This window comes from Octopus bimaculoides, chromosome 6, assembly GCF_046866305.1.
Source record: "Octopus bimaculoides isolate indiv1 chromosome 6, ASM4686630v1, whole genome shotgun sequence".
In the NCBI taxonomy this organism is placed as follows: domain Eukaryota; kingdom Metazoa; phylum Mollusca; class Cephalopoda; order Octopoda; family Octopodidae; genus Octopus; species Octopus bimaculoides.
Genome location: NC_142933.1, coordinates 81,936,259 through 81,961,707, shown reverse-complemented (window position 1 = coordinate 81,961,707; position 25,449 = coordinate 81,936,259). Strand labels below are relative to the sequence as shown.

General features: G+C 34.4%; 2 protein-coding genes across 7 annotated transcripts in view; one reads left to right on the top strand and one right to left on the bottom strand.

The window, feature by feature from the left end:
* The window catches only part of LOC106878403 (STE20-related kinase adapter protein alpha), a 45,937-nt gene extending 38,411 nt beyond the window's left edge, over nt 1–7,526 (bottom strand). The window contains exon 1 of the mRNA XM_014927605.3: nt 6,922–7,526. Coding sequence (XP_014783091.1) covers nt 6,922–6,945 — 24 coding nt within the window. The 5' untranslated portion in view covers nt 6,946–7,526. The remainder of the gene's footprint in view (nt 1–6,921) is intronic.
* On the top strand, nt 5–24,264 carry LOC106878405 (RING finger protein 32). 6 transcript variants are annotated; one of them, XM_014927610.3, is made up of 9 exons: nt 5–89; nt 9,322–9,475; nt 11,404–11,490; nt 14,003–14,145; nt 15,833–15,865; nt 16,650–16,774; nt 17,628–17,736; nt 20,373–20,531; nt 23,455–24,264. In XM_014927610.3, the coding sequence occupies exons 2-9, from the start codon at nt 9,322–9,324 to the stop codon at nt 23,746–23,748; spliced, it is 1,104 nt and encodes a 367-aa protein (XP_014783096.1). In that variant the 5' UTR covers nt 5–89; the 3' UTR covers nt 23,749–24,264. The 6 variants fall into 6 exon arrangements, with proteins under 6 accessions (XP_014783096.1, XP_089210285.1, XP_089210283.1 ...); XM_089354159.1 differs by lacking the exon at nt 5–89 and adding an exon at nt 2,744–3,127; XM_089354157.1 differs by lacking the exon at nt 5–89 and adding an exon at nt 4,738–5,439.
* The last annotated feature ends 1,185 nt before the right edge of the window (nt 24,265–25,449 follow it).

The window sequence follows — 25,449 nt, the reverse complement described above, 5'->3', positions numbered from 1 at the left end:
TTACCTTATCTATTGTATTTTTGTTTAGGAAATAAGTCACTGGAAATGATACTACCTTCACTATCACACATTCAATACATCTTAACAATGTAAGCAAAAAATATTTTTATGTTTGTTGTATCTCCAAGCATTACAATATATTACTTTATATGACTTATTTTAATGTAATTTGTTATTTTGGGGACTACATGTAAAAATAAACTGAATTGAAATTGAAACTGTGAACATACAATACTTTTTCATCACTCATTTGCAACACGTCATTACCAAGGAAGTTGTCTCAACAGCATATATCACTTAAAACTCAACAACTTCATTTCATACAAGTTAATATATCACATTCAACAGATCATACTTCATTTCTCTAGCATCATAATGTTTTCTTTTCTGTAGTCAGTGCAAAGTTTGACTTTGTTTTCAGACTTTATTATCTACCTTGTACACAGAAATCCTTAGATTCAACTCTGATTGAGCAGACCTATGATGAAAAGCATTCTTGCTTTTGAACACTGTCTTTATGTATATCTTATGATTTAAGATGGTAAGGTATCTTTATGTATATCTTTGAGTTAAGATGGTAAGGTGTGAATGGAGGGAAGGTTCAGTGCCTGCATAGAAGCTCCCCCAGCTGTACACATAGGTGAACATTGTACACTCTAGTTATACTTCCCCTGGGGTTCACTGAAAATATTTTGATTTAGGATAGGATACTGAGTTCAGATTATTATTTTTCAGTTTGTTCCGTTTTTATTAGCCTAAATCAGGTATGGGTAACCTTTTTTCTGAAAGTGGGTTGCACAAGACATTCCTCATCATCAGAGAGGGTACACTACTAAAAACCTGAAGATAATATTTCATTAGGCATACCATTTAGAAAGTCCTGCAGTTTGCCAATGACTGACCTAAATTCTCTAAATCATAATTCCTGTAACTATTATCTGGTTAATGATTTTGTTGTTTATTTCATCATCATCATCATCATTGATTAACATCCGTTTTCCATGCTGGCATGGGTTGGACGGTTTGACTGAGGTCTGGAGAGCCAGTGGCTGCACCAGGCCCCAGTCTGGTCTGGCAGAATTTCTACAGCTGGATGCCCTTCCTAACGCCAACCACTCTTGAGAGTGTAGTGGGTGGTTTTACGTGCCACCGGCACGAGAGCCTGTAAGGCAGGCCTGGCAGCGACCACGTTCGGATGGTGCTTTTTACGTGCCACCAGCACAATGCTAAAAAATCTGAGATTCTTTTTCTTTCCAGAAAGAGGACAAACGAGATCGTTTTTATTACTATTAAGGAGAAATTTAGATTTTAATGGCCACTATTGCAGTCAGCATTTGGATATGTTCTGATTTTTTCAACATTATTTTCCTATAATTTTTAAACTGTATCATAGTATATTTGATTATGAATCTTACCAGGAGAAATCCATCTATAATGTGATTTTGATATTGATTAAAACATGTATTAGAAAACCGCCAGAAGATATTTTAATTCCGAAAGTTGATATTAAAATCAGTAGCTATAAATAATTTCATCTTAAACAGAAGGGACGAGCAAACGAAAGACCATTTAGTAGAATTCTCTAAATAAAATGAATATATATTTGTAGATGGCCTCTACGTCAGTGATTCTCAAACACTCTTCTGTCATTTACAAACTCGGCTTGATGCATTTCTCATTTACCCACTTACACTTTATAACTGTTATACATAACATAGCCTGTGTCATCAAAATACTAGCTTTATGATAGCGTGTTAAATATAGTGTATAATTAAAACAAATGACTGTATCATAAAAATTACATATTACTGGCAAACGTGTTTTCATTTAACTAATATTAACTGAATTAAAGACATCACATTTTCTTACATTAACTCCTGACATTTTCTCATATTTATTCACATACTTACTATAAGTATAGTCCACAATTTTTTTTAAATGCCAGGCATTCGTGTAGCGTCTTTTGAACAAGGGATATAACTCCATTTCTTTCTACCTTTAGTCAGAAAGGTTGTGGGGATTTTTCGCTTGATAACTAATTGACTGTCGTTTAGAAAGTATATTATTATTTCCGGGAACACTACTTCGTCAATGCAGTAAAAGCCTACGTTTATGAAAACATTAATCAGAATGCCAATAAATGGAGAAATAAAAGCAAAAAAGTATGATGTTGCTTCCCTTATAGTAGCCAATAAAGAATCATTATGTGGTTGTTCAATCTGCTAGAAATAACAGCCAAATTAAATCCTTCCCCCATCACACTCATCTCTCTTTATAATTAAATATACAAATACACCGAAGAAAGAAGGAAGAAAAAAGACGGGACAATCATGGCTACAAAGCCTGTTCGATCAGGGCTGAACATCAGCAATCGTTAAAAATATTTTTCTATGAGCCTACTGAAAGCAATCGGCGTTAGATTAGCACATTACCATATCCAACAAGCTACTATCTCATGTGCCAAATGCAAAGACAGTCAGTTTAAAGCATTGGCTCTATACATCCTTATGATTCCCGAAAGAATTAAATTTCTAATTTTATTTCACAACTTTAGAAGAAAGATAGTTCTTAGGTTTATGCTTTTTTTTAATGAAATCTTGTTTGGTCAGATCTGTAATCAAAGACGTCTTAACTGTGACCGTCCCCATTTTTAGGAGACGAGACATTGCATATTGCGTTCCGAACAACTGCATAGAGGCTCTGTGTTTGGTTTGTTTCGTTATTTTAATAAGGGTAGCGAAGTAATACATTTCCTGTAACAACTCTTCTCTCTAATAATCATCATCATCATTTAACGTTCATCTTCCATGCTGGCATGGGTTGAACGGTTTGACTGGAATGGGCAACTCGATTAATTAATTTTTTTTAAACTAAACACTTTCAAACTTCGGATACTGGTAGAATGTGTCCCAGACAGTCAAGATAGTAATGTTATGAAAGAACATGAAATGTTTCTGAGAGAATAGAAAACTAGACTCTGGATGTGAAAAATCATTGCATTTATTGTAGGAGTTGTTTACAGGAGTAAGTTATTTGTGAACTGAAGCTGCAGTTGAAATTATTCTTATACAGGAACAGGAATACATTATCCAACACCTGTATAATTGAAGATCTATAACTAATTCTAGTAAGTTGTAAAAAAGAGCTATTGGCCCTTTCATTAGCTCGATACGTCTAATCTTTGTAACATGGGTTATTATGATCTCGACCAATTATGTTCGCAAGTCATTTATGATTCTCACGTGGAACATGTACTTACTTGTACACCAATGCCCTTCAGAGAATAAAACTGTCAAAACTTCTTATCTCTGAGGTTTCTTGAAAAGATTGTTTGGCAGAATTGTTAAAGTGTCGAACTTTAAAATCTCGCTGAGATCAGCTTTGCCTTTCATCTCTACGGCGTCAACCAGTTAAATAATGAAGTCGACGTAATCCACTAACCGCCTTCCCTTAAGACTGCTAGCGTTATATCAAAATTTGAAAAAATAATTTATATAACGCACAAACATCTTGATTTTTTAAAAGAGTAGGAAATGAAGAACAGTAACGTTCAAAATTCCCTTTTAAAATTTATCAATACATTGCAATTGTTTTGTTCCAAAGTAAAGAATTACTTAGAATTACGTTTTCCATGGGAAAAATCAGGGGTTCGGGAAGTTCTGATTTCGATCCCACGGCGCAGTACCATGAGTGCGTGTCTTCTATTATAACATCAGATTTGTTAGTGAAAGTATGTAAATGGAAATTGAGTGGAAATCTATCGGATGAGCTGTACTTGTAACCCAGAGACTTCACGAGCCTAACAGAACATTCTGTTAGAGTGGAATGTTCAACCAATTACACTATGATATAAGTAGCTAGTTCCGTTGATCAAATTACTAGAACCCCTCTTTCGCCGAGATAGACACAATGATATATAATCTCTATAAATGTTTAACCGTCTGGGTTAATATCTAGTTTAACACCCAGTCACCATAAAAAAAAAAGAAAACAAGTGTAATAGGTGTAAAAAAATGTGTAGTAAACGAATCTGAAAACCAAAATTTGCGCAAGCAAACCAACTGAGGGTTAGTGAGAGGAGTTTCGGAAAATTCACACGATACGATTTTCCCCCTCATAACTTTCAGGAAAATGGATATCTTTTGATAAAATTTTATATAAATACTTTCAAACGGCATAGATTACAATCATATAGAAATTTGTGGGGAAAATTTTTCCGAAAGAGTAGACGGGGGGGGGGGATTTGGGGAAAATTCACACGATCCTATTTTTTCCCTCGTAACTTTCAGGAAAATGAGTATCTTTGGAAATACTTCCGCCCCCCCCCCCTTTTCTCCCCAAATTGTTTATTTAAAAAAAACATTTTTTTGCCAAATATCCCCGTTTTCGGATACGGAGGTTCGGGAAAATTGCCAAAAATCGGCATTGTGAAATTCCCCTCCTTCCCCCTAACTTCTTCAGTTTTGACTTTTTCCCCCCAACACTAACCCTAAAACCCTAACCCTAAAACTGTTACCGTAAGTACAGAAATCTTTTGAAATTTTTGTCCGAATCATAATGTCCGTATTTTTCCGCATATTTTGAAGAAAAAAAATTCTGAAAAAAGTTTAAAATGAAGGAAATTGGGGTGGGGGTAATTTAGAAATGTCGATTTTTGCCAATTTTTTTGCAGATTCGTATTCCCCGAAGCCAAAAAGAGGGGTTTGTTTCCAAAAAAAAAAAAATTGAAAGAAAGGGTGGGAGGGAGGGGGACAGGCGGAAGTCTTGCCGTATCTTTTAATAAAAGTTTATACAAATACCTTTCAAACGGCATAGATTACAATTATAAAGAAATTTGTGAGGAAAATTTTTTTCCGAAGGGGTAGGGAGAGGAGTTTCAGATCAGGAAGACAACATAAGTTAATTTTTTTTACTCCCCACATCCCACCTCCGGATCGATTTTGGCTAATTTTTTGCGCTTAAAAGCTATGGGACGAGCCTTTTCGGTAAAAAAAAAAAAATTGTAAATATTTTCAGAGGAAAAAGTGTGGTTTAAGGGAGTTTCGGCTGTCGTTTCTAGCACATCCCAAAACACCCACCTCGTTTCTTTCTCACTCTCGCATGTATTGATTTTTTTTTTCAATATTTTCTTTTCATAAACACATCTATGCTATAAAAAAAAAAAAACAATTTGAAAATTTATGATTTTTTTCAATCCCACACTCCGCTCCTGATTGTTTCTGTTTGTAATTTAAAATATTGGAGATGTTTTGGCAAAATAAATTTTTTAAATAAACAATTTTGGGAGAAAATGGGGTGGGCGGAAGTCTTTCCAAAGATACCCATTTTCCTGAAAGTTATGAGGGAAAAAATAGGATCGTGTGAATTTTCCCCAAATCTCACACACACACACTCCGTCGGAAGAAATTTTCCCCAGAAGGAGGGATTTAAAAAACAAAGGTATGTAAAAGATAATTCATTTTACACACACACGGCCTCGCTTAATTAAGGTGGGAGTAAATATTTAAATTACTATTTTTTTGTTGTTGTTAATGCTTAAATCCCACAAATGGAGCATGCGTGTGGTCCATTGGTATTATTATTAAGGGAGGAGAGGAGTAAAAAAATAAAATCATTTCGAAGGGCTGTGGTGAAAAACAATTGGAAAATCTCTTGTCAAAACGGAGAAATCCCAACTTATATGGTCTTCTTGATCCAAAACTCCTCCCACCATCGCCTCGGAAAAAGATTTTCTCCACGAATTTCTTTATAATTGTAATCTATGCCGTTTAAAAAGTATTTGTATAAACTTTCATTGAAAGATATCCATTTTCCTGATAGTTATGAGAGGGATCGTGTGAATTTTTCAAAAGTCCTCTCCTCACCTCCCGGTTGGTTTGCGCAAATTTTGGTCTTCAGATTTGTTTACTACACTTTTTTTTTACATCTATTATACTTTAAAAAAAACTTTTTGGCGGCCAGGTGTTAAATTAGATATTAACCAATGTAGTTTCGTTTGATCAGTGCCACTCGCTTTGGTGTTTATCTCAAAAAGGTTGTGTTTATTAAATGATAACATTTACTCGTAGTTTTAATTTTTTAAAAATAATTACAGTATGGCAATGAATATCACTGGCAACCTTTTGGTATTAATAGACAACGTCATTTACCGTTTTTTTTTTCCTTTCATCAGCCTATCCTCTTTATCTAGGTTATGATGGTACGTAAGATTGTCCCAAATTTTAATTCAGGTGAACATTATTGTACAATATTTGATAAAAAGTTGTTAAGTAAAAGAGAAAAAAATTACATAGACTCTAATTTCTTTTTAGTAATAGTATCATAATAACCACAATTTTAATGAGGGAAAACATTTTACAATATCTGAAGAAAAGCTACATAATGAAAGACAAAAAAAAGTAACATATACGGGTAAATTTTTAAACAGTTACAATATCGTAAAAACCACAATTTGAATTAGGGTAAATATTATTTTACCATATATGATGAAAAGCTTTTCATGAAAGAGAAAAAGTTTTAAGTCTGTTGTCATAGTAACGTAACCGGCATAGTATGATGTATCCGAACTGCTATAGAGAAACTTTCGTAAATAATGCAATCTCACAAAACAGTTGAGTAATATTGACTTTGTTTCTATTATTTACTGTTTCATCTATTTACCTATATTTTCCATTGTTCCTTTTAATTGTATTATGTTAGTAATATATAATTTTTTATGTAATTTGTTTTGCAAACAACGGCCACTGCCAACTGGTTGGAACTTGTAAAAGGGAAGTACGATACTTTTTTCTTGTAATCTGAAAAGATTATAGTCAATCGAAGCTCAATATATTAAATAGCATACTTACTTGTACTGATGCTGAAAAGCAAAGTCAATCTTAAATCGTAAAATTGAGTTATTACATGGGCATGACTACTTACACTTTCTTCTTTACTGTTTGACATAGCGATTTTTTCAAGTGCATTAGGAAATCAAAACCAGTTCGTAAATTTCAATGTGATGAGAACTTCTCGCGTTTTTATCAATATTGTTTGTTTGTTCCTTTTTAACAATGATGTTGCCTTGCATAAGGGCTCTGTAGATAGCCTATAGAGCAGTATGTCCATACTATTTCCTTTCGTGCTCGACGTTCGAAGTATAAATTTCAGCTTTTATCTGTACTTGATCATGGTGGATAAAACAAAACAACAACAAAAAATAATAATTAAATAACACTTCAGGTTGATCAATCAGCTGTTCCCAAATAAATAAAGTTGAACCGTTCCCGACTCCACAACATTTTTTTTTAAATCATTTTAAATAGCCAGAGAGCCTAAGAAGGATAAAATATAAAACTATCGTTTAAAGCTCTACAAATAACACACTGAGAAATAAATATCTACACGCTTCACATCAGATCTTGTGCAATACTCACAGGAACTTTTGTTGCTAATAAATAAGAAACAAAATGTACCTGAATTCATAATAGTTCTAAAGACTCATAAAGATGCAGTAAAAAGGCTATATAACATTTAAATCTTTATGATCTACAACTTCGGCAAATACAAATCAGTCATGTGATTCTGGTGGGAATAAAACATTTGATTTTGCCATATCTCAATATGCAGTTAATATAGTTTAGTATTGATTGTGGTCTACCGCCAGCAATAAAACCAATAATGAATATGTAGTATCTATATCACAAAAAAAAAACAAACATATACTTTTAATTCAAATGGTATTACAAAGAATTTTTTCAATCTTTCAGTACGGAGAAAAGGCAGTATCTATGACTCTTTGCAGGGCCTCCAAAACTAGTGGTTGGGTAGGAAGAAGGTATGCATAAGCTGGAGAACTAGTCCTAAGTGCTTGTAACATAATGAATTCTGGTAAAGGCACCCAAGGTGCCTGACAGTAGTACTAAACTAAATGGTAGTTTAAGTCTTCCCATAGGTGTATAATCCTAGCAGACATTCATTCAATTATCCACCACAACAAAATTGATATCCTAAAACTAAGGTGCATTGGTGTAGGTGCAGGTGCTATGCAAAAAGCACTGGTGCTGATGCCACATAAAAAGTACTGGTGATGGTGCCACATAAAAAGCATCCAGTACAGTACACTCTGTAAAGTAGTTGGTATTAGGAAGGACATCCAGCTGTAGAAACCAAGCCAAAACAGATTATGGAGCCTGGTGCAGTACCTGATTTTGCCAGTTCCTGTCAAGCCATTCAACCCATGATAAACAGACGTTAAATGATGATGATGAACATTACCAAAGCACCAACAAATGAGTTCAAAACAATATCATACAATATATAATCTAAGACAATATCTAATTTAAATAAAGTAATAGAGTAACAAACATTAGAGTGAGTTGGTACATACACAAATGGTCATGTCATACATCTAGCAGTCCTTCACTCATTGTGCTATTCTGGATTAATATACTGAGTACCCAACTCTCCAAGGACACACAGTGCAAGTTCTTTTTTTTTTTTTTGTTCTATTATCATCCTAAATGTTCCTCATTTCTGGAAGCTTGTACAAACCACTTCGTCTCATTTTTCCTAAGAGCTACAATCTTCAAGGGATTTCTTCTATAAACGTTAACCCAAGCTCTGTTATTAATCAATGTTGAATGAATAAGAATGACAATGAAGATGACAAATATTTATGAGGCTGTTGTGTCTGAAATGTTTTTGAAAAGTAGAATGAAGAAAGATACAAATAACAACAGCAAACAAAAAAAAATGATGTAAATCAAATCCATTTGAAGCAAGAACTTTTCCAATGATCCTCTAAGATAATATGCAATCTCTATAAAATTCTTCAGGTTTAACAATTACAAATTCAGTAAAAGCACTAATTATGGCTTCTCAAGTTTTGACTGTTTTATTAAAGATTGATAGCTTAATATGTTTAGCAAAATATCAAGTAAAAGTGAAGTAAGCTACAAGATTCCATATTTCAATTCTCTAACCTTAGACACTGCCAATTGAGAAGCATATAATTTGTATAAGGCTATTTTAAATGTTTTTTTAGTAATCACTTGACAATATGACTGGGCTAGTGTTTTCCCAAGCTCTAAAGGAAAAATTAAGTAAGTGAAACATAGTGGAAAAAGTGCAGAAAAGTCAAATGAATTAATAATAACCAAAGAGCGTGTACAATGAAAATAAATATGCCAAATGAAAAGAAATGGAAGAGGATCTAATGTTAAAAGTTATACCCTGAAGAACAGTAAAAAATTAAGAAAAGGAGAAGAAAAATATAGGAATGCGATCAATTTTATATGTACACATCTATATATCTACATATGTTTCTGGTTTTTTTTTTAGATGCCCCAAAACTACAATGCAGCTTTAATTGCTGCAGCTATTCAAGACCATTTAAGTTTGAAGGCATCTGGGAATAAAACAGTTACGAGAATTCCTTCACACCACTCTATGACAAGAAAGAAGAATATCAAAGCAGTGGTTGACAGTGGACTTAGTAAGTCATAACTGAATAACATTATTTTAAACTATTTTCTTAATATAAAATGAATTATTGCACTAGAAAAAAACCCTGGTCTATCAGAAGTTACTTCAGAAATTCTTAAGCTATCTGGCAGAATGAGATACAGCGTGGTCATCTGTAGAGTTAATCAAGTTGTACAGGAAGATATATCCAACAACTGATGTAGCAGTATTAAATACACTATTGCAAGGGTAAAGGAAATATCTAAGAAAGGAATAAATAATTACAGCAGTATGAAATTGCTGGACCAGGTCATGAAAGTTACAGACAAAGTTGTAGGTCAACTAATTAGAATACAGTTTGGCTTTGTGACAGGGAGAAGTACTGCTAATACTCTCTTCTTAGTAAGGCAATTTCAGAAAAGCTGTTTAGCCAAAAGTAAACTATTTCATTTGGCTTTTGTCAACCTGGAGAAAGCCTTCAATATTGCCTCTTGCTCCTTGATCTGGTGGTTACTCTGTTAGTAACTTAAGAGTTAGCATTAAGTAGTTCAACAAATTTACTGTAGAAGTAGTTCACCATGGCTTGGCTTTTAGTTCTATTTATCATAGTCCTCCAGACCAGAACAGAGGAATTTTAGACTAGTTGTTCATGAGAACTCCTTTATGCTGATGATCCTGTTCTTATTGTTGAATCTGTTGTAGGATTATAAAAGAACTTCCAGGCGTGGAAGCAAAACCTGGAATCAAAGAGCTTTAAAGTTAACTTAGCAAAGACTATAATTTTTATAAGCAGGAAACAGATAGTATGCTAATTCCTTCAAGAAAATAGCCTTGTTTGGTATGTTGAAAAGGAGTAGGTAAAAATTCCCTTCAGTGTACACTGTGTAAACTATGGACACAAAAGAGGTGCAATAGAGTCACAAGAAAATAGACTTTGTGGAAGATGTGCATGAGTGATAAATACTAAGAGCAACTAGGAAACATATTTTCTCAAATGTCCAGGAGGATCCTTAGAGGGAGGAGATAGTTTCTGTTGCCTAGGTAACCTAATTAGCAGTAGAGAAGGATGTTCTGAAAGTATAATTTCTAGAATATGAATTGGCTGGAGAAAGTTCAGAAGGTTATTATGTCTGATGGTAACAAAAGGTTTCTCTTTCTAAGAGTGTAAGGCAGATTGTATGATGCTTGTGTATAGATAGTTATACTGTATGGCAGTGAAATGTAGACCCAGAAGACATGTGTAGACTGCAAAGCTAGCATGCTCCACTGGATGTACAACGTCAGTGTACATGTATGATAAAGTGTAAATGCATTGAGAGAAAAATTGTGCATAAATGGCATCGAATCTGGAGTGCAAGAGAAAAAAACTGTGCTGGTATGGTGATGTGATGCATATGGATGAGAAAAACTGCACATAGAAGTGCTGATCGCTAAATGTGGATGGGACTTGTGGAAGAATGACACCCAAGAAGATGTGGGCTGAAGTTGTGAAGTCCTCCTTATGGGGGAGAAAACTAAGGATTGAGATAATTGGCAATTTTCTAGGCTTGAGAAAACTTCTACCCTTCAGCAAAAATGAGGTCCTAAAGATATATAATTTATGTCTATGACCCCCACACCCAATCAAGCCTCCAAAACTCATCTTCATAGCACTTATCCATCTATCACACTTCTAACTGCAGCACTATTTACTCAGCTGCTATAATTGTACAAGACCAGAACTGCACATTTTTTATCCCCAGTTTTCCCTCTCCTTAGAACTACTAGAAAAGTAAAAATACTTGGGATGACAACAATTGAACATATGTTCTGTATGTAGCATATTTGTCAACAAATGCTAATCAGTTAATATAGAAAATGTGCAATATGCCTTTATGAACAAAAAATTTTAAAATCTATTAGCCACTGGCTTTAATTGTTGGTATTGCTTTCTTTTCAATGTGATCTCTTTACAAAAAGGACAGTCCTCTACCAAGCTTCCAAAATTCCCCTTTGAGAAGGTACAAGCTGAATATGTACTTGATGCGGCTCCATCACTTTCACTTGGCAAGTATTGAAATTAACTTTGCAGATTAATTTGATGTGTGTGTGTGTGTGTGTATGTTTGTGTGTGTGCAATAAAAAAGGTATCCACCCATAAAACACTGCCTCAATAATATAGTCATCTAAATTCCTTGCATTGTACCCCATGTAAACTATGGACGCAAATTAGCCTGCCAATGTAATCACTGGCAGATTAATGGAGAGGGTGAACATGATTTGTGGTTTATACACGGGGATAATAAGCATTAAGGGCACATTGTAAACTGATTTCATCAAATGTCCAGAAAGCTCTATGGAATTACTTAATAGCTTCTGTTAGGTAGATGACATAATTAGTAATGGAGGTGGCTGTTCTGAAAGTATAGAAGTTTGAGTAACAACAGGCTGGAGAAAGTTTGAGATGCTATTACATTTCTGCTAGCAGCAAAGGTTTTCTTTCTCAAAGTGAAAGGCAGATTGCATGATGCTACTGTGTGAACTGTGATGTAAAATAGTGAGGCATGGATCCTGATTATGGGAGACTTGCAGAAGCTGGATGAAATTATAAAGTGAGTATGCTACACTGGCTCTTTAATATTAGTATGTGTAAACAATGAGGTGTAGATTAACCAAGACAAAAACTGGCTATAAGAGGAATCAGATACAATATATAAGAGGGAGTTGTGTGCTGAAATGAGCTTGTGATTAGTATGAAGGTTGACAGTCAGATAAAAAAAGAAACCTGTATGAGACCAAGGAAGACTTAGCAAAAAGTGGTGCAGCATCTCAAGAACGTGATGATTAAGAATTATGTCAATAGGTAACATGGAATGCGGGAGAAGACCTAACCTCATGTAAGTGTGGTAAATCAAATGTTAAAAATAGTGGTAGTAATGGAGACCAGGAAGTGTGTGTGTGTGTATGCATGTTTTAGGTCTCTCACTCAGTATGTACTTGTTGAGTCTGCTGCTTTTCCTGCCTCTTTGATGCTCTTTCATTTCCCTACTACTCGTCTCTCTACCACTCATATAGTGTATTGCTCATCCTTCTATCACCCATCTCTCTGTAATTCTCTTTTTCTCTTCATCCAACTTATTTTCTATCCACTATTATGTGGCAAGTGTTAGTAAAGTTGGTAGTACCCAGAACTCCCTGATGTCAGCCTTTCTATACTTTTTGTCATGAGGACCTCTTCTTCAAGTCACTTGTTCTTGACACCCATCACTTACACAGACAATTGTCCTTCTCTGTTACTATCCATCACTTCATCACTCTCTATTACCCTTTCACCCCAATCACTTTATTTCTACCATCACTCTCTTGCCAGCTCCACTCAATCATCCTGATTCTTCAATCATCAATCCCTCTTTTAGATAACCTCTTGGTCACTTACCTTGAGCAAACAAATACATCATAGAATAGTGATGACTAAAATGTCCTCACTATTCCCATGCAAGAATTCAGTAGTGCCAGTGCCTTGATAAAATGCACCCAGTACTCTTTGTAAAGCAGTTAGTAAACAAGTGAAGATAATATTAGGTCAAGAGAACACTTTTACTCATGATTAGGACATAAAATTGAAAGGATCACTTTTTACAAGTCAACTATGTTCCAAACATATTCAAATTGATCTAAAGCCTTGTTTATCCTGCAACACTACTTTACAATCCTTCTATATAATTTTTTCAAGCCTGGTGGCCATTTGCATGCAGTTAGTGAATATTTTCTACTGATTTTCTATAAGGAAGCTTTGATTTCCAAAGTCATTTCAGGGTTATCCTGCTTGGAATCCAGTGCTGACAATAGTTAAGGAGCTTGAAATGCATTCATCGGTCCACAGGGAGCACTCTAAATGGCTGTTGCCTGATGCAAGAAATTTTTCCTTGGTGAACCACAATAAAAATGGCCTTTTTACAGGTCAAATATGTCCCAAACATATTTGAACTGATCTAAGTTTGTTTCTTTCCCAACACTGCTTTGTGTGCCTCCATTATAACACACACACACATGTGCACATACACACACATAGGCATATATATATATGTCTTTAGATGAGAGTGTTGCCTATCATATGATGCATAACTTTGGAAATATATTTTTGTCTCATCAAGAAATATGGCTTACATACAATAATTATAATTTTTAACTTTTATATAATTTCTTGTTACGTATACAAAATTATGAAATGAATACTAATTGTAAAAAAAAAATGTTAATTACCTTAAAATAAAAATAAATAATAAATTTCTCATTTGAATAACATCTCCTATAACTAATCTGTCATTTGCTCCCTCTCCCCACTCTATCTCTATGATTCTTTCTCACCCACTATGTGTGTAGTGTTCTTTCATTCTTTACCTGCCACCAAGCTAAGTATGTGCACTCATCCTGCACCTCTTATATTCACTCTCTCTCTGTACCTCACTTTTACTCTCTCTCCTCCTTTTTCTATATAATGGAAAATATGACTGACTGGAAAAATCATCCAACAAAGCAACATTTGTATCCACTATAATTATAATTTCATCTTTTGTAGCACAGAAACTTGGTATTGTTGAATGCCCAGCAAAACAGTTATCAGAATTTGAATGGAAGAATGTAAAAGAGCAATCTAACTCACGACATGACTCTTGTCAACCATGTGTTATCTGTAAAGAAAATTTTGGAGAAGAATCTCAAGTTTGTTGATTTAAGAGCAAATATTTTATAAATAGTGATGTTTTTTTTTTATTTTTCAGACTTGTAAACCTTAGCTAATCATTTTGTTGTAGCTGTTTCATTCTGTCCTTGGAGTGTAATGCAAGGTTTTGAAATCAGGAGTATAGTTAATTGAATTTTCCTATTTGTATGACAACGATGACGACCATCATCATCAGCAGCAGCAGCAGTAGCATAATCTTGTTTATTATAGGTACAAGGCCAGAAATCTTGTGGGAGGGTACTAAACAAATACATCAACCTCAGTGCTCAACTGACACTTAATTTACCAATCCAGAAACAATGAAAGGCAGTGAAATTTGAACCTCAATGGAATTTGAACTCAAAATGTACAGACAGACAAAATGCCAGTAAGCACTTCATATAGCATGCTAACAATTCTGTCAGCTTACTGCCTTGGTAATGATAAAGCAGAGACACAACAAGATAGCCAAAACCTTCTCTGGTTACTATGCCAGAAGTATGGATACGAGGTAACAGGTGCTTCGGTACTAACATACATTGGAGAAGGTAATGAATGAATGAAAAGAGGAAAGCAAAGATCCTCTAGGACTTTGACTTCCAGACAGACAAGGTATTAGAACATCAAAGGCCTGATATAGTAACCTTTAGGAGGGACAAACAAGAGTACCAAATAACTGATATGGCAGTGCCAGGAGATCAGCATATTATTTTGAAAGAAAGAGAAAAGATTGATAAATATGGAGATCTGAGAATTAAGATCACCAAGATGTGATAGCTCTGAGAGTCAAACATAAAGGTTGTCCCTGTTGTCACTGGAGCATTGGATTCAATACACCCAACTTGAAGAAACATCTGGAAACATTAGAAATACCCTACAATCTAGGTGTATTGCAAAAATGAGCTTCACTTGGAACTACATGCATATTGTGTAAAGTATTGTCTGTTTGAGGTTCTTGTTGTGACTTGACAGTTAGTACAAATCCTCGGTAAACACAATATCTTCAATCAACAACATCATGATATTGAATACCGTGCAATGTCTTAAGTAATAATAGTAATAGTAATGGTTTCAAATTTTGCACAAGTCCAGCAAGTTTTGGGGAAGTGGGCAAGTTGATTACATCGACCCCATTGTTCAGCTGTTATTTTATTGACCCTGAAAGGATGAAAGGCAAAGTTGACCTCAGCGGAATTTGAACTCAGAATGTAAAGATGGATGAAATGCCACTAAGTACTTTACCTGGCCTGCTAACAATTCTGCCAACCCTTCAGTCAATTATGAGTGTTACACAGTTACTTTCTCTTTGTATATAAATTTTCTAGCCTCAGTCTAAGTAAGAATTCAATGTTAATATTATTATTATGACAGCAGCAGCTTCCGCTGAGGTCAACTTTGCCTTTCATCCTTTCGGGGTCAATTAAATAAGTACTAGTTACGCATTGGAGTCAATGTAATTGACTTAATCCCTTTCCCCAAATTTGAGGCCTTGTACTTCCAATAGAAAGGATTATTATGACAACAGCAGCAGCAATAGTAGTAGTAGTAGTAGTAGTAGTAGTAGTAGTAGTAGTAGTAGTAGTAGTAGCAGTAGTTGGAATATATGAATAAATTGATCAGCAAAAATTGAGTTGTTGAGTAATCATTGGATGAATCTGTGTGTATTATCTCTGTTATGTATTTCAGGTGCTGCTTTCTTGTTCACACGTCTTCCATAAGGTAACTATAATTATTCAAAACAGATTCGATATGTCTGTAATTTCATGTCACTTCAGATAGTTAATTTCTCTCCAGGAAGCAATGCAATTAATATTTTTGGTGAGTAACTCTGGTTAGCTTTACTCAAGCAGACTTAAGCAACTGAATTTTTAATTTCTGGTGATAATGTGTTAAAATTTGTAACATCTGATATATACATGTAACTGAAGATTTTTTACCATTATTTTAGGTTTCATTTTATTTTTAAATACTAAATCCCAATGCAAGGCAAAACAATATACATTTTCTAAGATTTTACATCAATTTTCCTAAATGATGTAAACATATTTGCTACAAATTGCTGGTGTAACTTTTAAAAAAAAATTTATAAATGATTACTCAATAGCAAAAGAGAAATACTATATTAAATATTAGCCAAATAAAGAATGTATGATGATGTTTTCACTAAGGCCAAAGCAGAACAGCTATAAAAGAATTTACTTCATGAAGCATTCTAGCATCCTAACTTCATAGCCATTTTCTTTATGATTGTCTCTTAGAAGCCAAAGTTGAAGATTCTTTTTTGTGCATGATGATCTTCATTTAGGATAGATTATTGAATAATCACACACTGTCTATATTCAAAATGGTTTTCCAGATAATTAAGAAGCTTGATGTGAAGCTGTTCATATCTTATTCTTTTTCAAAATGGAATTTGTTTCTAAACAAAAAAAAATTATATATAAACGCTTCATAGTCAATGGGCAGAGGTTTGAAGAATATCATTTATATTATTACATGATAGACTTGTCTCCAGGCATTTGAGAAATTCAGCAACAGGAAGTCATGTCCAATGTGTCGATACCAACAATATGAAACCAGGGTAATACACGAAGGTAGAAAACAGCACTACTACAAAAATGCAACCATGTACGTGAGTACATCATCTCAGCCATAGTACTGAATGCTAGATGCCTTTTTTTTTAAAACTTTTAAATGATTATATGTTGAACTTTTAGAACCAGTGATACACTTTCTTTGAGATGATTAAACAAGGATGACCAATCACTGCTAAGGTACAAGATTAAAACAGTGATGCATTTAAAGGCCAGAATTGAAAATCCCCCATCATCCACATTTGTCTCATTCCCTCAAACACTACACAAGACTTTTCTCACTTCTGAAGTCTTGAGCAAAGTCTTGTGTGTAGTGTTTGAGGGAATGAGACAAATGTGGACGATGAGGGATTTTCAATTCTGGCCTTTAAATACATCACTGTTTTAATCTTGTACTTTAGCAGTGATTGGGCATCCTTGTTTAATCAACTCAAAGAAAGTGTATCACCTTCTGAAATTTTTTCTATTCACATTTTTCCTCTCGTCAACAATATGCAAAAGTTGAAGCTGAGCATCAGCTGCATTGGCTACCTTGTCAGAGGGTCTACAAAGGTGTAGGTTGGTACATCAGAATACATGGTAAATTGTTTTAAATCTTAGTTTGCCTTCAACTGGTTTATAAATGGCCAGTTGAAAGAAAGCTGCACTAAATTCTTAAATGGTTATTAGATTTAACCAGTTCATTAATATAATAACTATGAAATTTAGGTTGTTTGTTTTTATAGTCAGCACAATTATGAAAACAGCTGAAAGAAGTTGCTCCCAGAAAATAATGATGATGATGACAGAATTGATGATGATGAAAGTGATATTGATAATACTGATGATGATTTCAATGCTATCCAGATAATTAAATGTTGTTATTTACATATTAACATTGCTGACAGAATTCAAGCAGCATGGCGGGGTTATGTTGTCCGAAAATGGTACACAAAATTAAGAGAAACAACACCACCAAGCAATCCTATCCTGAGAAGGAGATTTTTTGAAAAAAAGGTAAATAGAACTTTTAGATATATACACTAAACTTACGTTTTGGGTAATATTGCTTCAGGCAAAAACTAACTGAGTAGCACAACATATATACACAAATATGCACATGCACACACATACACACACACATGCATGTACACATATGAAGTGTGAGTCTGCATATGTGTGTGTGTGTGTGAGTATATGTATACATGTATAAATACATACATACATATATATATATATATATATATATATATATATAACCTTTTCATCATACAACACAAGATCACCTCTTCCAATGCCTCCTCCCCTCTTGAAGTTTTCGTCTTACAAGTACTTGGTGACCCTGTCAGTGCAGGTGCCACTTAAAAGCACCCAGTCCACACTGTAAAGTAGTTGGTGCTTGGAAGGGCATTCAGCAGTAAAAACCTTGCCAAAAGTGACCTCATCTGGGCTTGTGCCACATAAAAAGCACTAAGTCCACTCTGCTGAGTGGTTGGTGTTATGAAGGGCATCCAGCTGTAAAAATCCTGCCAAAACAGTTGCAGAAGTCTGGTAAAATATATAAGGTAAGCAGAGTTAATGGTTATAGTAACCGACTAAGAGATAAAAATATCCATATTTACTATCGGTATCATTTACCTGTGTTATCTTTGAGCATAGGTATGCAGGCACACTATGCTTGTAGGGTACAGGTAACAACAGAATAAACAAAAGTTTATCAGGAATCAAATTTAAACAATCAGAAAATGGAGATAACTTTAGATCAACAAACAAATCAATTGGACCACATCAGTAGATTATTTTTAATATAAAATATGACATAACATTTATGTGACATAACAATTCTTACGGCCGTTTCTGCTTCCAATGTCAGTCAGTGCCTGGGAAAAAATTGCGAAAATAATATTCTTCATCTTCATAGGATATTCAAGCTAGTACATGGAGCTTAATCAGAATGAATACAAAAACGTCCAAAAAATAAACGAAAGGAAGAGGGAATAGGAAAGAAAACATGGCCTTGAGAAGATGCCAGGTGGCCTAATATATTAAAATCATACCATCTTCCTGTAGCATACACCTTAAGGGATCTTCTCTCTCTCTCTCTCTGTTATATATACATGGATGCGGACATAGTGGATAACAGCTAACCTTTGGCCACACTTTTGGACCCTGTTGTGTCTACCACTCTGATTGGTTGGTATTGGCGCATTTTATCTCCTGTTCTATTGAGCGCCAAGATGCAATCTGACCAATTGCAGCCTTCAGATAAGGTCGCATGAGACAGTCTTTTCTGAACCCCAGTTTGAGCCGACAGTATGGTATAAATAGCTAGCCTCTCACCATCACAGTTTGTCAGTCTTCTTGGCTTCAGGCCTTCTGAGGTCTAGCTGCTGACCACAGAGCACACAGCCAGTTCCAGCAACGACACAACAGCAGCCACATGGAGAACACCAACACTTTGTTCAGCAGCTTACGGACCTCCATCTTCATCATCTCCAGCTTCTTAGCATCAGCACCAACTTTTCTACGTACACACCACCAACAGCACTCGCACAGGTTCTATCTCAACACTGTGAATTACTTCACCCTGGTTAACAGTGAATCTGACCTGCAAGAACTCCTGTACCAAGTAACCGGCAGCAGCATTGAAGCCACAACTTCTCATGACATGTGCCTCTCCTCCGGCTCTGCTACGTGGCCTCAACTCCATGTTACAGCACCTCTACCACTGTGTACCTTGGATACGAACTGGCATTTTACCATTCTTGTGTCTGGACTTTCTTTTAATGTCCTTATAGACTCTTTTCTATGCTCTGTATTTCTCGCACACACATACACACATGTTCGTATACACATACGCTTTGTTTACATGACAGCCTGTCTATTATTATGTTTATATGTCACACTCACACACACAGACACACAAGTTGACATATCAATAAAATCTTCTCTTAAACCTTCTACCTGTTGTGTCTCTCTTTTCCTTCTGGCACTTATACTCATTTATCCTCTTTTCATGTTTTTATTTGTATCGACCGAGCAATGTGCTAAGGAGCCTTTCCTCGTCACCTCTCCTGATTGCACAGTCCTTACAAAATTCCTTTGTAGGGCTTCAAAGTCAGTAGGCAAAAGAGTGATCTATTGTTGACTGATTTGCACTGGTATATTGCACGATTGAGGAAAATAACAAAATGTTAGTGCCAAGTAGTGTTTAGGCATAAGCAAAATTTAGGTTATTTAAAATATGTTTGTGACATATTTCAACTGCTAAAAGGCAAATTCACTGCAGTTACTGTGAAGAAAATATCTCTTATGGTAAAAAGGTGTGAAAACACTACATTTGTTCAGTGTTGCCATCTATCAGGAATATATATATACACATATACATATGCATAATATATACACATATATAAATATAAATTAATATATATATTAATAGTTTCAGGAGAGTATTGTTTGGAGTAGGTAATATACTTTATCTTCTTACTCATTATATGAAAATAAAAGCATAATACATGAAACATTTACTATGAGAAAAATATGATGCTATAATTCTAAGAGGGTAAGTAGATTTTGTCAGCTCACGCAGTTGGTTGTCATTCTTTTGACCTGCTGCTTGTCATGTTGTCATTTATTTTTTCTATTTCTAATAGTTGGAAGAAATTGTTGACAAGACACTTAAAAGTTACGATATTGGTGTTGATGAATTCTTGGAGGAAATGGATCAGAGTATTGCAGCACACCGTCAACTGTTTAACTCCTTCAATCACTGCTATATTGGCTTGGAAGAATGGAAAAAGATCAAATCAAAGGTGAGTAGAACATTAGCAAAATAATTTCAAGTCACAAAATTCTCCTGAAGAATAATTTCAGAAAGATGAAAAGTTTTGAAAGATCTTTTTGAAAATAATTTTGAAAGAATAAAAGCATTCAGTATCCAAAAATAAGTTTTAAAGATAATCATTGCATTACATGGTGGTGCTCTATAATGTATAATATTGTCCTTTGCCTCCAGAATTAGTTTATTGTGTCAAATAATCAATGAATATTTGTTATCTCATACTTGAATGAGATAAACATTGGTTATACTTGCATAACAAATGGAATAATTTATTTGATGTTTCCTAACTAGATACTCCTTTGTATTACTTCTATTGTCATGCAGAGAGTGACCTTTCCATATAGTGTCCATGGATAAGTTGAGCTTATTCTGTTTCATTTTTGACAGGTGGCTTGATACACTATAAACTCAGTCAGTGACAACTTTCTGCTAAAGTTGGGTGGTGGAAAATTTGATGTAATAAACTAAAAACATTTTAATTAATTAAAATTATACACTCAGTGGTGAGAACAATCATAATCTAAATGTTTAGTTTTGATTTTTAAAAAATAAGGGGCACAACTTCAAAATTTTAATTAATTAAAATGAATTGAATATGGAATGTATCCAGGAGTATTAAATTTGTAAAGTGCTTATATTTTATTTAATCTCTTTGAAGAATGTAAGCAGAGTTAAATAAACATGACTAAAACAACAAAAAGAAATAAGTCTCAAGATTCTTCAGAAACTGCATTGCAAGTAATACATTAGTGATTGACCAGATTGCAAATATCTTTATCCAGGTGTCATTGCACTATATATTAAACTATGTGTGGTTACATTTGATATCATTTAATAATAACAAGACAATTTTAGTTTTGATGAACTGTATGCTATTCATATTTAGCAAGCCATACTAATTATTTTCAGGTAAACATTGCATTCCAGGGAGTAAGATTCTAAATTTAAGATGTGTCCTTTAGAAAGACACTTGTGTACAGTTTGCATATGGCTCAATGCCTAATTATCAAGTTATATTTAATTTATTGTTATTTCCATTATAAAATAAAATATATAATAATTTTTCAAAATAATTCATCATTAGAGATTACTTATTTTTTAGTGTTTACGTTTTCACTACATTTTCATCTGTGTAGTTTCTGATAGCTATCAGGTGTATTATGGTTGATGAATGTGTACATACGAGAGTGAGTCAAAAAGCAATGCCATTTTCTTTATTTCATGTGAAGTTTTTGATAAAAATAACTGAAAATTTTCCCAGTTATAAATGATTATATCATTTATGCTCTGGAGTATTTTGTTTCTTACTTTTCAGGTTTTTAGACTGGTAACGAAAATTCAAAATGGCAGCCCCCTTAGAGTTACATCAAAAGCAAAGAGCAGTGATTGAATTTCTTGTTGCTAAGGGGGGAACCCCTGTGAACATTCACTGACGATTACAAAATATCTCTGAGGACAATACTTTGGATTATAGCAATGTATGCAGGTGGGTCCGTCATCTGAAAGATGAAAAGGTTGGAACTGTGAGTGTAGCCGATAAACCCCGTTCTGGCCATCCGTCCGCTCTTGTGAATCCTGCTAATAAAGCAAAAGCTGATGCTCTGATCAGAGAAGACAGGTGCATAACTCTTGATGAGTTGGCAGAAAACCTTGAAGTGATCCATAGAAGTGCTTACAACATTGTCGAATCACTTGGCTTTTCAATTGACTACCGAATGCAAGACTGACAGGGTCAATGCCTGCACTGAACTTCTCGAACAAAGTCAAAGAGACAACACCTTCTTTCAAAGGCTCGTAACAGGTGATGACACATGGGTTCATTATTATGAACCGGAATCAAAGAGGCAGCCAATAGAATGGCACCACTCTACGTCACCACCACTGAAAAAGTTCAAGACACAAAAGTCAGCTGGTAAAATCATGGCGACTGTCTTTTGGGATGCTCAAGGTGTCATTCTGGTCGATTTCTGAGGCCTACATTGAGACCCTAGTGAGGCTTAGAGCAAGAATTCAATGAGTAAGACCCAACTTGCCAATTGACAATGTCCTCCTTCTGCATGACAATGCTCAACCACACACATTCAGGTGGACAACTTTACCGCATCCTCCATATTCACTAGATTTATTGCCTTCAGACTATCATCTCTTTGGCCCCATGAAAGAAGGCTTGAGAAGCAAACAGTATTCCTGTGATGAGGAAGTGAAAACTGTAGTGAAGAAGTGGCTCAAATAACAGTCAGCAGAATTTTATGGGGCAGGGATACATGCTCTCATTCAAAGATGGAACATTGCTATTGAGAGAAATGGTGACTATATTGAGAAGTAGGGATGTGATCCACAGAGGACCAGTTTCATTTTGATGTATGATATGTTCCTGTGTTGTTAATTATGCCTGTCCTAAACAAAATGGCATTACTTTTTGACTCACCCTTGTAAAAGCAGACTAGATTCAAAGTAAGAAATCGAAGGTAATAATATTCTTGCCACTAGTACATGCATCAGTGGATAAGACTCCTAATTTATTAATAAAGATTGTTATTTTAAATCCACCCTGATACTATCTCTTTACTAGTTTCAGTCATTTGACTGTGGTCATGATGGAGCACCACATCAGAGAATAAGATACTTAATGATGATTAGAAATAAAAATGTAATGTAGATGTAAATATTAAGAAAAGATAATTAAAATTAATCTGTAAAGATGAAGTTAATGACTGAAAAATTGAAGAGCATACTGCTAAAAGTGCCTGAGACATTTATTTTTGTGTTTTGTGTGATTAAAAGTATAGGGTTTTCAATTATAATTTTTTTAATAACAAATCATCTAAGACTTAGGTATCACTAAGAGAATATAAGTTTAAATTACTTTTTAAAAAACAATCTCTTTTTTACAGGCTCTACAACGTGAACATTTGGACTGTCCCATTTGTGTTACTTCAATAACTATTGATAATGGACTAATTCCTGAAACAAACTCTATATTTGATTTGGAGTGCAGAACTCAGGATCTTTCTGGAATACCATACACTTCAAATTCACCAAAACGAGTAGCTTTTCTTTTGTCATGTTCCCATATTTTCCATAAAACCTGCCTAGAGACATTTGAATCTTTTATGAGAGATTCTACTCCACTGGTATGTCCTGTATGCAGATCATTGTACAGCAAAAGGTTATTGTCAGCCATCTAAATGAAAACAGCCATGATCAATGCAACATATTTCTATCAGTGCACAAACATACATGTATACATAGTAATCCTGAAGCTTGTGGAATAGACACATGTTATCTTGCTGTGAGAATACTTATTAAGAGACATGTATTTCATTTACAAAGCATTGAGAGACAAATTAATTTTATTCTTGACAATATTCCACACAGTTGATACTTGATTACTACAAAGTAGGGATCATTACTTGAGTTATATACAGATTTACTAAGGCAATGTAAATGATTTTTTTTTGTTTGTTTGTTTAGATGAATATAATTAAAGTGTACAAGATGTAATGTCTGAGCAATTGCATGAAAGAGGTTATAATGATGAGAGGTATCAAATTATAAAATTTAGGAAATGTAAACACAGCAAAATTTTTCTATTGAGATACTTTCTTCGCTTTGTACAAAAAAAATAAATAAATAGATATGAAATAAAAGATAATACAAATATCAGACAGTCTACATAGAAAAATAAATTGGATGAAATGAAAGTGAAGTCCTTTCATATTTGTGTGTACATGTATTTAATTTCTTTACAATTTTTTTCACATTTTTCAAAATCCTTGCTTAAACAGAAGGAACAAAATGGAGACAACCTAGAGATGCTTTAGCTTTATCAAGGATAATTTTTCTAGTGTCAGCAGCATTATAAAATGTACCCAACCTAGGCTGTAAAGTGATTTGTGTTTAGAAGGGCATTCAGCTTTAAAAATCATGGTGAAAAAAAACAACAAACAGTCACAACGCAGGATCGAGGAAAACTCCTTTAACACTGGTGGAATAATAAAATGCACCTCCCTTGTAAAATAGTTGATGATAGAAAAGACACCAAGCCATAGAAGCCATGTGTGAAATTACAATATACCAACAACAGAGCTGGCTGAGTTTTTTTCTCTGTTACTGTTTGAGCGAGATTACAAAAGATGGTGTGATGCAGCAAGATGTTTTTGAGACTCTGCCAACCCATGCCAACATGGAAAAATGGACATAAAATTATGATGAGCAAATATCAAACATATAAACCAATCTACACCAATTATGATCAAACACTTGAGTTACTCAGTAACAACCTTCTTTTTTTAGAAAACATTGTAGTGGTTTGCTAATGCAATGCAGGACTATATTGCTTAACTGACAACAGTATAATGAGGCCAGCAAAGGTCATAAGAACCATCTATCCTCCTTGAACTTAGGGGGCTCAGTCTGAATCCTATTTTAGATATAGTTTCAACTGAATTGATGCATGCAATATGAGAAGGAAACTTACATGAGCTACAATGGAAAGAGGTTAACAAGAACGGGTAAAAAAAAAAATATTTTCGTAGATAATGTTGCCAAATTAGTTATATGTTCTTAAAGTAGATTTTGAAGACATACATGTATTGTTTCTAATTTCAGTACAAGGCTAGTAATTTTGGGAGATGAGGTTGGTTGTTTATATTTACCCATTATTTTTTGGCCTTTATTTCATTTTTCTATTCTATATGAATAAGAAAAATTGACAAACATTTTAAGATAAATTTTAAAATCAAGACAAATTACAACCAGTGAAGTCAAAATAGTACTGGACAACTATGTTGTAGTTCTAACAATCCTACTCTATGCAGATGACATCAGCCTACTATCTGACTGTGGAAGTGAATGCAAGAGCTCTCTAATGACAAGAAGCACTGCTC

Coding starts and splice junctions, on each gene's coding strand:
- LOC106878405 (XM_089354156.1), top strand. Junction 11,491..14,002: donor GGCTCCATCACTTTCACTTG/GCAAGTATTGAA, acceptor CATCTTTTGTAG/CACAGAAACTTGGTATTGTT. Junction 16,775..17,627: donor TACTACAAAAATGCAACCAT/GTACGTGAGTAC, acceptor CATTGCTGACAG/AATTCAAGCAGCATGGCGGG.